This window comes from Ceratotherium simum, chromosome 5, assembly GCF_057802395.1.
Source record: "Ceratotherium simum simum isolate JZ-2026a chromosome 5, ASM5780239v1, whole genome shotgun sequence".
NCBI lineage: Eukaryota > Metazoa > Chordata > Mammalia > Perissodactyla > Rhinocerotidae > Ceratotherium > Ceratotherium simum.
The window spans coordinates 32,848,091-32,863,344 of record NC_141904.1 but is presented as its reverse complement, the minus strand read 5'-3'; the positions used below and the strand labels follow the sequence as shown (position 1 = coordinate 32,863,344).

The 15,254-nt window shown below is 34.1% G+C and overlaps 1 protein-coding gene across 2 annotated transcripts in view; it reads right to left on the bottom strand.

The window, feature by feature from the left end:
- Positions 1 to 15,254, bottom strand: part of CMC1 (C-X9-C motif containing 1) — an 82,417-nt gene that overhangs the window by 48,586 nt on the left and 18,577 nt on the right. Inside the window, exon 2 of one of the 2 annotated variants that reach the window (XM_014788328.2) lies at positions 9,041 to 9,130. In XM_014788328.2, the coding sequence (XP_014643814.2) occupies positions 9,041 to 9,130 (90 nt within the window). The remainder of the gene's footprint in view (positions 1 to 9,040; positions 9,131 to 15,254) is intronic. The other variant, XM_087430657.1, reaches the window with a different exon arrangement.

Here is a 15,254-nt window from a genome sequence, read left to right as displayed (position 1 = left end):
CTTCCAGTCCACCATCACCTGTCACGTGGATCGTCACAATCACATCCTTAAACTGGCGTCCCTGATTCTGCCCTTGCCCCATTTCATCTAGTCTTAACACAGCACTGAGTGATGCTATTAAATTGTAAATCAGACGCTGTCTCACTCCACTGCTCTAAGCCACCGACATCTTTCCATTTCTCTCCTTAGTACCTACAAGTCCTAAGTACCTACAAGACCCTAAAGGATTCTGCCCCCAATTACTTTGCTGAACTCCTCACTTTCCACTCTCCTCCTCATTCATTCCACCCTAACCACAGCGACCTTTTTGGTGCCCCTGGAACATGCCAGCTTCACCTAGTGCTTCAGGGTCTTTCCATGTGATATTCCTTCTGTTCCCATCATTCTTCCCAGATATATCTGCATGTCTCACTCCTTCACCTCCTTCAAGAGTTTCATCCAATGTCACTTTCTCAGTGAGACCTATACTGACCACCTATTAAAGATTGCAGCCCCATTCTAACACTAGCACTCCCCACTGACCTTACCCAACTTTATTTTTCTCCAGATCACTTATATTTACTTATAATAACTTATATTTATCTTCCTCCTTCACTGAAATGTAAGGGCTATAATGGTAAAGATTTTTGCCTATTTTATTCACTGTTCATACAATGGTGACTGGCATATGAAAAATACTCACTAAATATTTTCAAATGACTATGGTCCATATAACCTTAAGGTTCCATTAGACTGCTTAAGGGAATTTGAAAATTCTGTTTTTGCTTTGTAAAAATATATTTTTAGTGATGCAATAATTGACTAACACTAAAATATATGCAAATAATATTACCAAATGCTAACACACTGGAGACCACCAATGTATTAAAATATGATGCCAGATAAACCTGTCTATGGGCCTCAGAATAAAATATCTATCATACCTGTTTAATTGAATAATATTCTGAAATTTTGAGTAAATCAAAAGAACTCATTACTATTTAGAACTACTTCTTTATGTGATTTAGGATTTACTCCATATTTTGCATCCCTCAAAAAAGTAAAGCACAAAACTGAACTGGAAGAGGAGATATATACTAGGCTGCAACTGTAGTCTCTAACATCTGATTTAAAATCTGCTTCGTGAAAATAACACAACATTGTTTTCATGTATTGACTCTGTAAATGTAACAAAATTAAGCACAATACAATAAAATACTGCTTTTATCTGTTTTACACATTACAGTTTGAAGCAAATTCTAGTCCCCCCAAAAAAGAACTGATTATTTTTTAAATGGTTCTAAATCTATCAGTCTAATGCAATCCAGAGTTTTGTACAAATCAAATTTCCCCCTTTATTATTTTTTCAACAGACATACAAGATTCCTATAAGAATGTATTTCAGTCAAAATATAATTACTTATGACTATTTGCAAAACGTTTACCAGTCATAGGCTCTGATTATCTGGAAAGAATGCCAATTATAACTGAAGGATCATCAAGTAGCTTAAGTGAAGTGTAATCTTGTTTTCAGATTTTATATATAAGGGCATGATACTGTTTAAAGACCATATTTAATTTTGGATTAATTTCTCATAAGATGAAAGGATTTAAGTCTATTACAGCAAAATAATTGAAAGTTGATTTTTCTAGGAAAACTAGAAAAATAAAAACTTGTTAATGAAATACTAATAGTTATAACTCATATTTTATATTAATAATATTTATTCATTTTAACAATATTTCTAAGTTTCAAGCCATTAATTCTTTGCTTTTGTGTTCTAATATAGGCTTTTCACACTTATACTTTTAAAGATGAGTTACATAAATTAGTGCTTTAAAATATTAAATTCATTTGCCCTGACAAAATTCCCTGCTAATTTAGTTATTCAAAGACTTAGCATTTAAAGATTTAACTTACTTCTAAAACTAAAACATGGTGCACCTTTCTCTGTTGAGAAAACAACTAGCCATTTTATTCAAGAGTATTTATGTCCAATTATAGATAATTTTATTACTCTCTATTATTCATAAACAAGACTGCTGTAATAAGCCATTAAGTCCTACAATAGAGGCATGAGTTAACAAATGTAACTGAGAACCACTAAATCAACGAGTAATGACCATTATATACTTTGTTCAGTTGCTTTAAAAATAATTCAGCTGTATTTGTGATTGATATAGGTCTATTACTCATGACATCAGGCCCAATAGGCACACACAAATACCTATTGCTAATTAACTTTTATTACAATCACGCATAGCTTAACAATGGGGATACATTCTGAGAAATGAGTCATTAAGCGATTTTGTTGTCCAAACATCACAGAGCGTACTGAAGGGGAACAAAATTTGCTGCCCCCAAATGTGTCTCTTTAACATGAGGATCATTTTAGGCTGATTATTTTTAAGCAACAAAAGACTGAAAGTTTTTCTTGTTACCTTCCCCGCAATTGCATAAAAGAATTCAGATTAAAAAAACCTATCTCAGGAAATGAGCTATCACCTTAGTATAACATGAACTAGGGGACTGACAGGGAGAAACCTAGAAAAGCCTGTTTGTCGGGCTCCCCTCTGTGTTCTTCTGTTTCTGTGTGGCCAAACACTTGTTTTCCAAACATTTGCTTCTTTTCATGTACCTATGAATTGCCTTCCTTCCCTTTGAGGTCCCTGACTCTCCCCACCCCCAACATCATCTTTTGTCATTAGCTGAGGATGGTATTTAAAGTGAGGGCTTTGGCCATTTGGCAAGAATTACTCAGTTTTCTTGGATTTCTCTCATGTATACATATTATTAAGCTTTTGTTTGTTTTTCTCCTATGAATCTGTCTCATGTCAATTTAATTCTTAGACCAGACAGAAGAACCTAGAAGGGTAGAGGAAAATTTCTTCCTCCCCTACAGTACTTACACAAACTGAGATGGTACAGCCTACTACACACCTAGGCTATAGGGCACTAATCTTATGGAACCACTGTCACATATGCAGACTGTTGTTGATCAAAATGTCATTATGTAGTACATGACTGTATGTCCATGTGCAGAAAAGAGTTAACATGGCAGGCCTGATACTGCTATCCTTAGAAAGGTCTGCTTGCAAGCTTGAACCTTAGCTGGTATCTGAGAACTTGGATTTTGGGAGTGTTCCCACCATTTTCTAATTGTAAGAGTGGCTCACTGTGCCTAAATTGTTTGTGAAAACCATATGGTTTATGCTGAACATCTGCTTTCCTTCTGGGAGTCTAAAATTTGGGGTACATGATGTGCAGAAGCTGCCCACATGACCAACTCCCAATAAAAACTCCGAGGACTAAGTCTCTAATGAGTTTCCCTGGTAGACAACATTTCACACATGTTGTCACAATTCAGCGCTGGAGAAATTAACCACATTCTGAGTGACTCTACTGGGGGAAGAATCTTGGAAGCTTGCACCTAATTTCCTCTGGACTTCAACCTATGTACCTTTCCCCTTTGCCAGTTTTGCTTGTATCCCTTTGCTGTAAGAAATCTTAGCGATGAGTATGACTACTTACTGAGTCCTGTGTGTCCTCCTAGCAAATCAGGGGTAGCCTAGCAAACCAAACCCAGGGGTGGTCTTGGGGAGCCCCAATGCAGTCCAGTGTAGGTGCAAAGAAGAGGAATTGTGTCTTACATCTCTTTATATTTCTTAAGGTACATCACATACTCTTACACATATCAGATATTCATCATATTTGGTGATTTTATATATTATCCTCCTAATATATCCAAACCACTCCTAAGATGTGTTGAGTCTCCACTTCAGTGTTAGTTAACATTGGTGAACTGATTAAATGGCAAAAATATGTGTGATAATAGTGGCACAATTCAAACAAATGAAAAGTTTTGGGCAGGTTCAAGTAACACAGTTGGATAGATTGATTATTTTGACCATTTACAGTCTGTAGCCCTCCAATTTGTTATAATGATGTTTTGATAGTTCTCTGCCTGCAAACATCCTAAAGAATATCCTAAGCATTCTTAATTTGATTTTCTTTTTTGTCAATTCACATACCTTTGGAACTTGGCAAAATGTAACATACTTCAGTTGTGTGTGACTGATAGAAGAGGGCAGGCATTTTATCAAGCTTCTGTGTTATTTAACTACGGCTCTGCAACGTTTCAAAGAAACAATCCATGCTTCCTTATACTTTATACAATTCCTTTAGAACTAACTCCACCTATTGGCCAAAAGATCAAAAAGACTACAGCAGAAAACACTGATACAAAAGAAACAATAAAAGAACATAAAAGAAGGCCCGAGAGATGAAAGGAGTCAGTGAGTAGGAGAATGTATCTAGGTTAAAGAAAGTTCCAGGCCATCCCTGAAGACAAAGTACTTTTTTGGTCTTGATCTGTCACAGCAAAAGGAAAAAAAGGTTATTATTATTTTTAAAGCAAACTTCATTATTCAACATATTAGACTCTATATCAAACGACAACTAGGTAATTCAAAAAAGCAAAGAAATGTAATGAAGAATTTTTACAAAACTGCAATCCAGTGACTCTTCCTCTTATGGAGGCTCTATTTCCAGAAGAAAAATTTATAACACTAGAATACATACTTCACCAATATATATGACAAACAATATTTTTAAAAATATTACTAACATAAAAAATATAAATCATTAAGTCAGCAAAGAGTCAAACACATGGAAAAAGTCACAGAGTGGAAAGTAACCTCCAGAGGTCATCAAACCATCTTCCTAAAACACCACAAGTTGGTAACTCCCAGATCCAAGAAAAAGCAATGATTCCATCAATACACTTGGTGGAAGGGGATTTCTGTTTGGGCTTTTGGGAGGTTGAGAGATTAGGAGGGGATGAGAGGGAGGGAGTGAGAGAAAGATTGGCCATTCTAGAATTTTCCTTCAGTTCCATTACCAATGTACTGAGCGTTCATTGTGTTAATGTCTACAAATATACTTTGGTCATTTATTTTCGCAGCTCCATTCACTGCCAATAATATCAGTGACAAAAGAAAAGTTGAGTTTTCTATTTAAATCAACTGTTCAATCACTTTTCTTTTGATATATGTTCTACCAACAGAGTTTATAATCTTGTCAAAGTTTGTGTAATAGTAAGATCAGGATTCTTAATTCTGTATCTAATCTCTAAGTCAAGCTACCTTTACTCATCAAATCAAAGTTAAGTTCCAAAAGAAAAGGTGATGAGCACTATTTTTCTCTCCAAAAGGAAACAAAAAAGTATATCTAAAGACACAGATTCTCAAGTTGACCAGTTTAATACAAACATTGCTTAATTGTCATCCAAAAGCTCAGATTTTCTTGTTTTAGGGTTTAGTTTTCATTATATTGAAATGGCAAAGTTATCGTGACTTTATAAAAATTCACTGTAGAATTAGAATCATGTAATTGCAGATAAAAGTTAAATTTAAGAAGTACTAGAGCCGGCCCAGTGGCACAAGCGGTTAACTGCACGCGCTCCGCTGCGGTGGTCCGGGGTTCGCCAGTTCAATGCACCACTTGGTAAGCCATGCTGTGGCAGCGTCCCATATAAAGTGGAGGAAGATGGGTACAGATGTTAGCCCAGGGCCGGTCTTCCTCAGCAAAAAAAAAGGGGAGGATTGGCAGGTGTTAGCACAGGGCTGATCTTCCTCACCAAAAAAAAATTTAAAAAATGCAAAAAAATAAAAATAAAAAAAATAAAAAATAAATGTAAGAAGTACTAGTGTATATAACGATGAAACATTCTAAATTTTATCTGCTACTTAAGACAAATTTTAATTGTGTTTAAACATAAGGTGAAATGTACAACTCAGATTAAATCAGTGTTTAGTAAAAACCAATAGTGTATATATAGACAATGAAGGTATCATGGAAGCTGGTTAAAAATTCTAATGAAGAGAGAACTAGTAAGAATATAGCAACCTGGCTGAAATTGATATTCATTAGGGTACTCTTCACATCAATAGGGAGCATTTGGACTCTGTGGTCTTTATCAGTGTCCCAGCTGGTAATGGTTGAAGGTTAATGCTTTACCCCATTCTGTTCAATTTTCTATCCTAATTAGCCCTCCAAATCTATAGCTGTGAGCACCAAGTGTCTGTGCTCAAAAGAAACTAATTAATGCTAGCAAATTAGATCAAGTCCAAAGATCCAACAGCCAAACTCTTAGTTAAATGCTCCTTGTTAATAGGAAGTGTAGCTGTCAATAACTGCTGTTGGTGACTATAATGAGGCATCTTTCTTTCACTGAAAGTGATTTCATTTCTCTTTGTCCCTGGAAAAGCTGTTCCATTCCCTTCACAAACCTAAGTTGCTGGCAGTCTGACCCAGTTCTTATGATCAGCTGGGTTGAAATGACATGAAAAAAAAAAAATCAAACAGAAAAGCTTTCCTACATTATCGTGTTTCAGGCATTTAGCAGAAAGTCAGATCACTTATTAAAATTCCTATATCTTTATCCAAGAACTATACAATTAGTGTGCATAATGATTTTATATAAATCCTATAATTATTAAATAAAACAGAGGCTATAAGTAGTAAATAAACTACAACGGAAGTGTCTGAATTCTAAATTACAGCTTATTGCTCAGTTTAAATGTAGCTGTTCTGCTGCTGCTTGAGCAATACCAAGGTATGTTCTTTCCTAATTCACACGGTTAACCAGGGAAAAGACCAAGGATTATTCTCTTATAAAATAATCAATTTTAGATTCTAAAACACTGTTTTGGACCATATGGTCTAAAGAATCAATATATGATTATCTATAAAAAATTCAAATATTCAAAAATCAATTGTTATGTTCTAATAAGGACAAAAGCACTGAAATAACCCAAACGGATATGAAATTTTAAGATGCTTTCAGTCTTCAGAAGATTTTAAATACATCAAAAAAACAAAAACTTAACCACCACGTCAACATCCTAAACAACTTAACTTTTGACACAGAAGTGAAAATTAAACATTTTCTTTTCTGTACCATTACCAAGTAGTAGTTGTGCAACAAACAAATAAATATTAAAGTTACACTCTATTTCTTTCATTTCAAAAACTATAACAAAGTTTCATCATCTAAGAGTAAGCAAAAGCAGTTATGAAACCCAAAGCCATATAATCATTCTGCATTTTCATCTGAATCATGTGAGTAAAAACTCAGTCTATAATTGAGTTAGCTAGCTTTCTTTCATTCTAGATATCAGAAAAGTGTATTGCAAAACAACATAAATACAACTCATATATATAACTTTAGGCCAATACAGCAGTAATAAGTAAATTTTTCTGGTAGTAAAAAGTTAACCCTATAACTTTTTATAGGGTTTTTATATAATACATTTTATATATAAAATGTATTATCCATTTTGAAGTTTTACCCTCCCTCACTGGAATCTGGATACATATTTTTTAAAGTTCTCTGAGGCAGGTGGAGGATTATGTCTAGAGACTATTAGCATGACATCTGCCAATGCCGGATGTGCAATGAACCCTCTCTGCAGGTGCCAATGGGTTCATTTCTCCTGACACCCAGGGGTGGGGGTGGAAGGAAGATACTCTGATTAAACAACTAATTCATAGTAAAAGCAAGAGTCATACCACAGAATGAATCTAATAAATTGTTAATAATTTATTAATAAATTTATTTATGGATGATTTAATTTAAATCTAATATATGATTGGATTTAAAACTGCACTATGTCATAAGTCATTTAATTTAAGAAACAGAAATGACCATCACACAATGTCAAGTCTGAGGACCTACTCTTCTTTTATTGCCTCCATCTATCAATTGCAAAGGTCGTTTGCTAAGGAGATAGCATCAGAGGGACAGAAATGTTCCTAGCATCCAAATGTTACTGACACAGTCCTGAAACTACAGTTGACACAGCCTGGCTCCCCTGTAAAGAAACTTGCAGTGTGAATGCAGCCCATTATCCTCACTAAAAATTATTATGTTCCTTCAACAAAGAAGACTATAGGGGAAAGTTAAGGGGAGCCAGGAAAATAGTCTACATCAGCAAAATTTTACTACTACTTCTTATTAGCTGGCCATTACAAGAGGTAGATTTTTTTTTAAAAAAGACATTTCTGTAGTAATACCGTCATCTGCTTTTCTAATTACTATCATTTATGGCCTCATTTTTTACCGCCCACTGCTTTGTTTACATTTTCATTATAATGTTTCATATTCAATAATATATCTCTAGATATACAGAATACAGGAGTATTTCACGTTAAAAACATTTTCATGTTACAAAACATTTTCCAGGAGGCCGGCCCTGTGGCCTAGTAGTTAGTTCGGCGTGCTCCACTTCAGCAGCCCAGGTTCAGTTCCCAGGTGTGGACCTACACTACTCAGCAGTGGCCATGCTGTGGTGGCAGCCCACATACAAAATAAAGGAAGACTGGCACAGATGTCAGCTCAGTGATAATCTTCCTCAAGCAAAAAGAGTAAGATTGGCAACAGATGTTAGCTCAGGGTGAATCTTCTTCAGCAAAAAAAAAAAAAAGAAGAAGAAGAAGAAAAGAAAAACCAACACATTTTCCAAAGAAAACACACATATATGGGTGCCTAGTGCATGCATTTATATAAATACCTTTCACTTAGAAACACAAAATACAAAAAAATAAACTAGACTCATTTTAAGTACTATTGGGATTCCATTAACAATTCAGTAATAGACAATGACACCAAAGAAAATCATCTTAGAATATATATCTATATTAATATAGTCATAGATGAAAAACAGGTACAAGTTACATCTGATGTTTCTTTTTTCCCTATCAAAATCACCAGAATAATTTGTTTCTCCAAAATACTCACACTAAGTTTTTCTCTACATGTAACTATACTTCAGGGAAAAAATGTTTTTTACTAGTAATTAGGGAGAATATTTTTAAACTGTAAATGAATTGAACACCACCTGGAAGTTCGGAAAGCTGAAATACTGGTATCTCTGTGAAAAGGTGAGAAGAAATTCATACATATTAATTCATTGACTACTTGACTCTGAGGCTGAAGATTAAATTCAGATTATATTATAAAAAATGAATTTGATTTTTATATGAATATTTGGATCTTACCTTGAACTTGTTCAGAACATCTTTCACGGGCCTTTTCTCTCATAATTTTAGGGATCAAAACATCTTTTTCAACATGTCTGAGATGCTGTTCTGAAAAATAAAAAAGATCTTTAGTAAAGTCTCAAGTAAATCACCAGTTTAGGGGGAAAATAAACCCTATATGTAAAATAAAATTCTAAGCCAATATATTAAAAACTGATTCTTTCATAACCTCATAAAATTTTGATTATTTTAGCCACTGAAAATCATTCTAAATATATATATTTTTTATAACTGAAAAAAATGTGAAAGATATATGCAACATTTTTCTAAAAATTTCTGCAAACTATATTGCAACACATTTATTTGATAACATATTCCATTTAGTTTTGTCAAAATTAAAGTCACAGACTAAAACATTATCATTTTTCTTCTTAATATAATCTACAAAAAGAGGATTTTAATCAATATTGAGATACAAGGATAGATAAAGAGATCCAAGATTAAGAGACACATGAGTAGTTTCTCTAGCTACTACTAAGAGTAGCCTAAGAAAGAGAGAACTGGCAGAAGAAAAAGTGGAACTATAGGTGCACATAAAAACAAAGCACGTGAAATTTCTGTGCATTTTAAACACAACTACCACAATAGACTATGATGGTAGACTGAGCACCCTGCTCCAGGGTCCTATCTGTTCCTTAAATTCCTAAAGAGCCATGAGAAACAAAGGGGTAAGTGTCCTCAGGGAGCCAAAATGACCAGGAATCTGACAGACAAAGACAGATGAGGTGAGATTATAGGAGGTAATCATATTCCCACAGAGTTTTTCCCCAGGAAACAAATGATGCCAAAAGTTGGTGTTGCTCCGTCCTCTATAGCAGTAAAAATGGGGAGCAAGAGACTTTCCTGGAGAAAAAAAAAACCACTATTGGTTGAAATACCTCAGTAGGAGCCAAGTGGATCACCTCTTCTGTTTCCTTGAGACCATGAGCAAAAGAAGTAAATATAAGTATTTATCCCCAAGAGGTCAAGAAGTTTCCTAGTATCTAGTGACACCTAGGAAGACCAGGAACCCCTAAACTTTTCCCAGTACTATGTGGTTCCCAACAACCTCTGGATGCAGGCAGCTATGAAGTGATATAGTATTTGCAGAGAGGGTAACAGGGCACCTCAAAAAGCAAACAAAATCAACAACAACAAAACAGCCAAAGGCAACAAAAGCAAAAATAAATAAGTGGGATTACATCAAACTAAAAAGCTTCTGCACAGCAAAGGAAACTATCAACAAAATGAAAAGGCAATCTAACAAATGGGAGAAAATACCTGCAAATCATATATCTAATAAGGAGTTAATATCCAAAATATATAAAGAACTGATACAACTCACTAGCAAAAAAACAAACAATCCAATTAAAAAATAGGAAAAAGATCTGAATAGACATTTTTCCAAAGAAAACATACAGATGGCTAATAGATAGATGAAAAGGTACTAAACGGGCCAGCCCAGTGGTGTAGCAGTTAAGTTCTCGAGTTCTGCATCAGCGGCCCGGGGTTCGCCGGTCAGGATCCTGGGTGTGGACCTAGTCACCACTCATCAAGCCACACTGAGGCAGTGTTCCACATAGAAGAACTAGAGGGACCTACAACTAGGATATACAACTATGTACTGGGGCTTTGGGGAGAAAAAAGAAAAAAAAAGAGGAAGATTGGCAACAGATGTTAGCTCAGGGCCAACCTTCCTCAAAAAAAAAAAAGAAAAAGACATAGATCTGAGTTGCATTTAAAAAAAAAAAAAGAAAAGGTGCTCAACATCACTAATCATCAGGGAAAGGCAAATCAAAACCACAAGGAAATACCACCTTACACCTGTTAGAATGGCTATTACCAAAAAGATAAAAATATTTAAAACATAAAAAAATTTCTTTTCTTCAAAAAGAAATAAGTGTTGTCAAAGATGGAGAAAAAAGGGAATTCTTGTGCACTGTTGGTGGGGATATAAATTGGTGGAGTGACTATGGAAAACAGTATGGAGATTCCTCAGAAAATTAAAAATAGAACTACCATATAATCAAGCAATTCCACTTCTGGGTATTTACCAGAAGAAAACAGAAACACTAACTTGAAAAGATATATGCACCCTCATATTCATTGCAGCATTATTTAGAATAGGCAAGATGTGCAAACAATCTAAGTGTCCATCGATGGATGAATGGACACAATGGAATATTATTCCACCATAGAAAGGAATGAAATCTTGCCATTTGCAACAAAATGGATGAACCCTGAGGACATTATGCTAAGTGAAATAAGTCAGACAGAGAAAAACAAATACCATATAATCTCACTTATACATGAAATCTAAAACAAAACAAAAACAAGCTCATAGATATAGAGAACAGACTGGTCATTGCCAGAGGTGGGGGATGAGGTGAGTGAAATACATGAAGGTGGTCAAAAGGTACAAACTTCTAGTTATCAAATAAATAAGGCATGAGGATCTAATGTACAGCACGGTGACTACAGTTAATAATACTGTATTGCATATTTGAAAGTTGCTAAGATTAAATCTTGAAAGTTCTCATCACAAGAAAAAGAAATTTGTAATTACGTATGGTGATGGATATTTAACTACACTTACTGTGGTGATCATTTCACAATATATACAAATACTGCACCATTATGTTGTATGCTTGAAACTAATATAATGTTATATGTCAATTATACCTCAATAAAAAACAGCAAAGAATCACCTAAATTTGATGAAGGACAACACAGTGAAAGAGAGAAACTGACTGTAATTAATCAAGAAGTAACCAACTCCTATGCAAGTTAAAAGAGTAAAGAAAATAAGATTTTAGAATAAGTATAATAAATATACTGAGGCAAATAAAAAGACATGAATCCTCAGATAGAAATGGATCATAGATTACCTAAATGCACTTCGATGAAAGGTCTCAAACTCAAAAATCCTAAAAGCTTCAAAAGGGAAAAAACATTACCCACACACAGGAATGAGAATCAGATGTATATCATTTTTCACTGGTAAGATATAGAAGAAGACAAATGGAGAAATAACTTCAAAGTTCTGAGAGAGAATTACTTTATATCCAAGAATTCTAGAGCAACTTGAGTGATACGTAGATACCAAAAAGTTTACCACCTTCACACCTTACTGAAAAAGAAATGATCCTTAATGTTGTGTGACAAGCCACTAATTAAACTTAGTGACTCAAAACAATAAACATTTTGTTTTGCATAGAGATCCTACAGGTCAGGAATGCAGCAAGGTAAAGCAGAATCGATTCTTCTCTGCTTCACAATGTCTGGGGCCTCACCCAGGAAGACTGAAATGATAGGCATTGACTTCAACAGCTGCAAAAGCTGGAGCTGGTGGATTTAGTTCCGAGATGACTTTTTTCACTTATGTACTTGACATCTGGGCTGGAATGGCTGAAGAACAGGCTCAAAGGGGACTGTAAACCAGAGCCCCTGTACATGGCTTCTCCATTTGATTTAGCTTCTCATAGTAAGGCAGGTAGGTTAAGAGAAAAAGCAATCTGAGAAGCAAGCATTCTAAGATAACCAAGTGAAAGCGACACGGCCTTTTCTGACCCTGTCATGGAAGCCATGCAGAATCATTCCTGTTACATTGTAGTTCCAGTCACTAAGGACAGCCTATACTCAAGTGGAAGGGAGTTAAGACTCTATTCTTTGTGGCAAGGCCACATTACAGAAGAGAATGAAGGATGAAAGATAATGTTGTGACCTTCCTTGTAAAATAAAATCTGCCACAAGAAGTAATAGATAATGTAGTATGATAAAATAAAAATGAATCCATGATGTACAAATGTGAAATATATAAAGCATATTAGAAAAACATATATTTAAATTTATATGTTAAAAGTATAAAGTACTTGAATGACATCATCAACTAACTTGACCTAACTAACATTTATAGAACACTTCACTCAATAACAGCAGAATATTAACCAAGAAAACCCATAGTCTGGGCTATGAAACAAATCTCAATAAATGCAAAATAATTCAAGTCATACAAAGTATGTTCCCTGACACCAATGTAATTAGATTAGAAATCAGTAACAGAAAGATCTTTTGATAATTTCTACATATTTGGAAACTAAGTAAGAGACTTAAACCCATAGGTCTAAGAAAAAATTAAAAGACAAATTAGAAAGTATTTTGAAATGAATGAAAATGAAAATACAACATATCAAAATTTGTGTGATGAAGCTAAAACAGTACTTAGAGGAAAATTTGTAGCACTAAAAGCATACATCGGAAAAGAAGGATGGTCTTAAATCAATGACTTAAGCTTCTACCTTTAGAAACTAGAAAAAGAGTAAATTAAACACAAAGAAAACAAGAAAAAAGGGAAACAATAAAGATCAAAGCAGAAATCAATGAAATAGAACCAGACCAAACAAACAAAATGATAGAGAAAAGCAATAAAACCAAAGCCTGTTCTTTGAGATCATTAAAACTGATAAACCACTAGCCAGAAAAAAAGAGAGGTCACAAACATCAGAAATAACATACATTTTTAAATGATAATAAGAAAACAGTATAAACAAATGTAGGTCAATAAATTTGACAATAAAGATGAAATGGACAAATTCCTTGAAAAACACAAATAATCAAAGCTTACTCAAAGATATAGATAACCAGTATAGTCCTGTACTTATAAAAGCAATTGAAGCTGTAGTTAAAAGCGTTCTCACAAAGAAAATTCCAGGCCCTGATAGCCTTACTGGTGAATTAAACCAAACATTTACAAAAGAAATACTACCAATTCCATACATACTCTTCCAGAAAATCACTGTGAAGTCAGCATTACCCAGATACCAAAACCAGACAAAGACATTATAAGAAAAGAAAACTGCAGTCAAATATTCCACCATGAATGTAGATACAAAAATCTTAACAAAAGATTAGCAAATTGAATCCTACAATACAAAAAAGGATAAAACTTCATACCCAAGTGAAGTTTATCCCAGGATTGCAAGGTTCACTTAACATTCAAAAATCAATAAATGTAATTCATCATCTTGAAAAATTAGAAAAAAAAAAACACATGGTTATCACAATAGACACGGAAAATACATTTGACAAAAATCCAACATCCACTCCTAATAAAAACTCTCAGTAAAGTAAGAACAGAAGGAAACTTCCTCAACAAGATAAGTGGCATCTACAGAAAAAACCCACAACTAACCTCACACTTAATGGTGGAATACTGAATGTTTTCCCCTAAGATAGAAAAAAGATAAAGAAGACTGCTCTTGCCATCTCTATTGAGCATAATAATGAATGTCCTAACCAATGCAATATATATATATATTCAAAACTATATAAAAGTCTTCCAGATTGAAAAGGAAGAATTAAAACTGTAGTTATTCAAAGATAATATGATCATCTACATAGAAAATCCAATGGAATTTACAAAAGAGTTTCTAGAACTAATAAGTGAGTTTAGAAACGTTTCCAGATATAAGATTAATATACAAAAATATAATGGAGATAATATAATAAGAAATCAGAGAACTAGAAGATAATTCAATAGAAATTATTCGATCTGAAAAGGAGAGAACATAGCTTTTAAAAAATGAACTGAAGCTCAAGGACCTGTGGGGCAAAAAAGAAAAGATCTATCATCCATGTTACCAGAGTCTGAGAAAAGGAGAAAAAAAGAATGCAGGGCTGAAAAAAATATTTGAAGAAATAATGGCTGAAACCTTTGCAAATTAGGCAAAAGACATAAACCTACAAATTCCAGAAAATAATAAAAACCCAAAGAAACCCATACCCATACACATCATAATCAAATTTCTAAAATGAAAGGCAAAGAAAAATCTTCAAAGCATCAGAGAAAAATATAGAACAAAGATTCAAAGGACAAAGGATTTCTCGTCAGAAACCACAGAGGCCAGAAAGAAGTGGCATAATATTTTTAAGTACTATTAAAAAAGAACTGTCAATCAAGAATTCTATATCCAGCAAAAACATTCTTCAGCATTGAAAACGAAATAAAGACAACTCGAGGAAGGGAAGCTAAGGTAATTTCTTGCCAGGAGATCTGTTCTAAAAGAATGGCTAGAGGAAGCTATTCAGACAGGAAGGAAATAGTAACAACAGGAATGAAGAAAGGGTGACAGAAAGGGTAAATGTAATAAACTGTTCTCCTTTTTTTGAGTTTTAAAAACTGTTTTTGACAGAA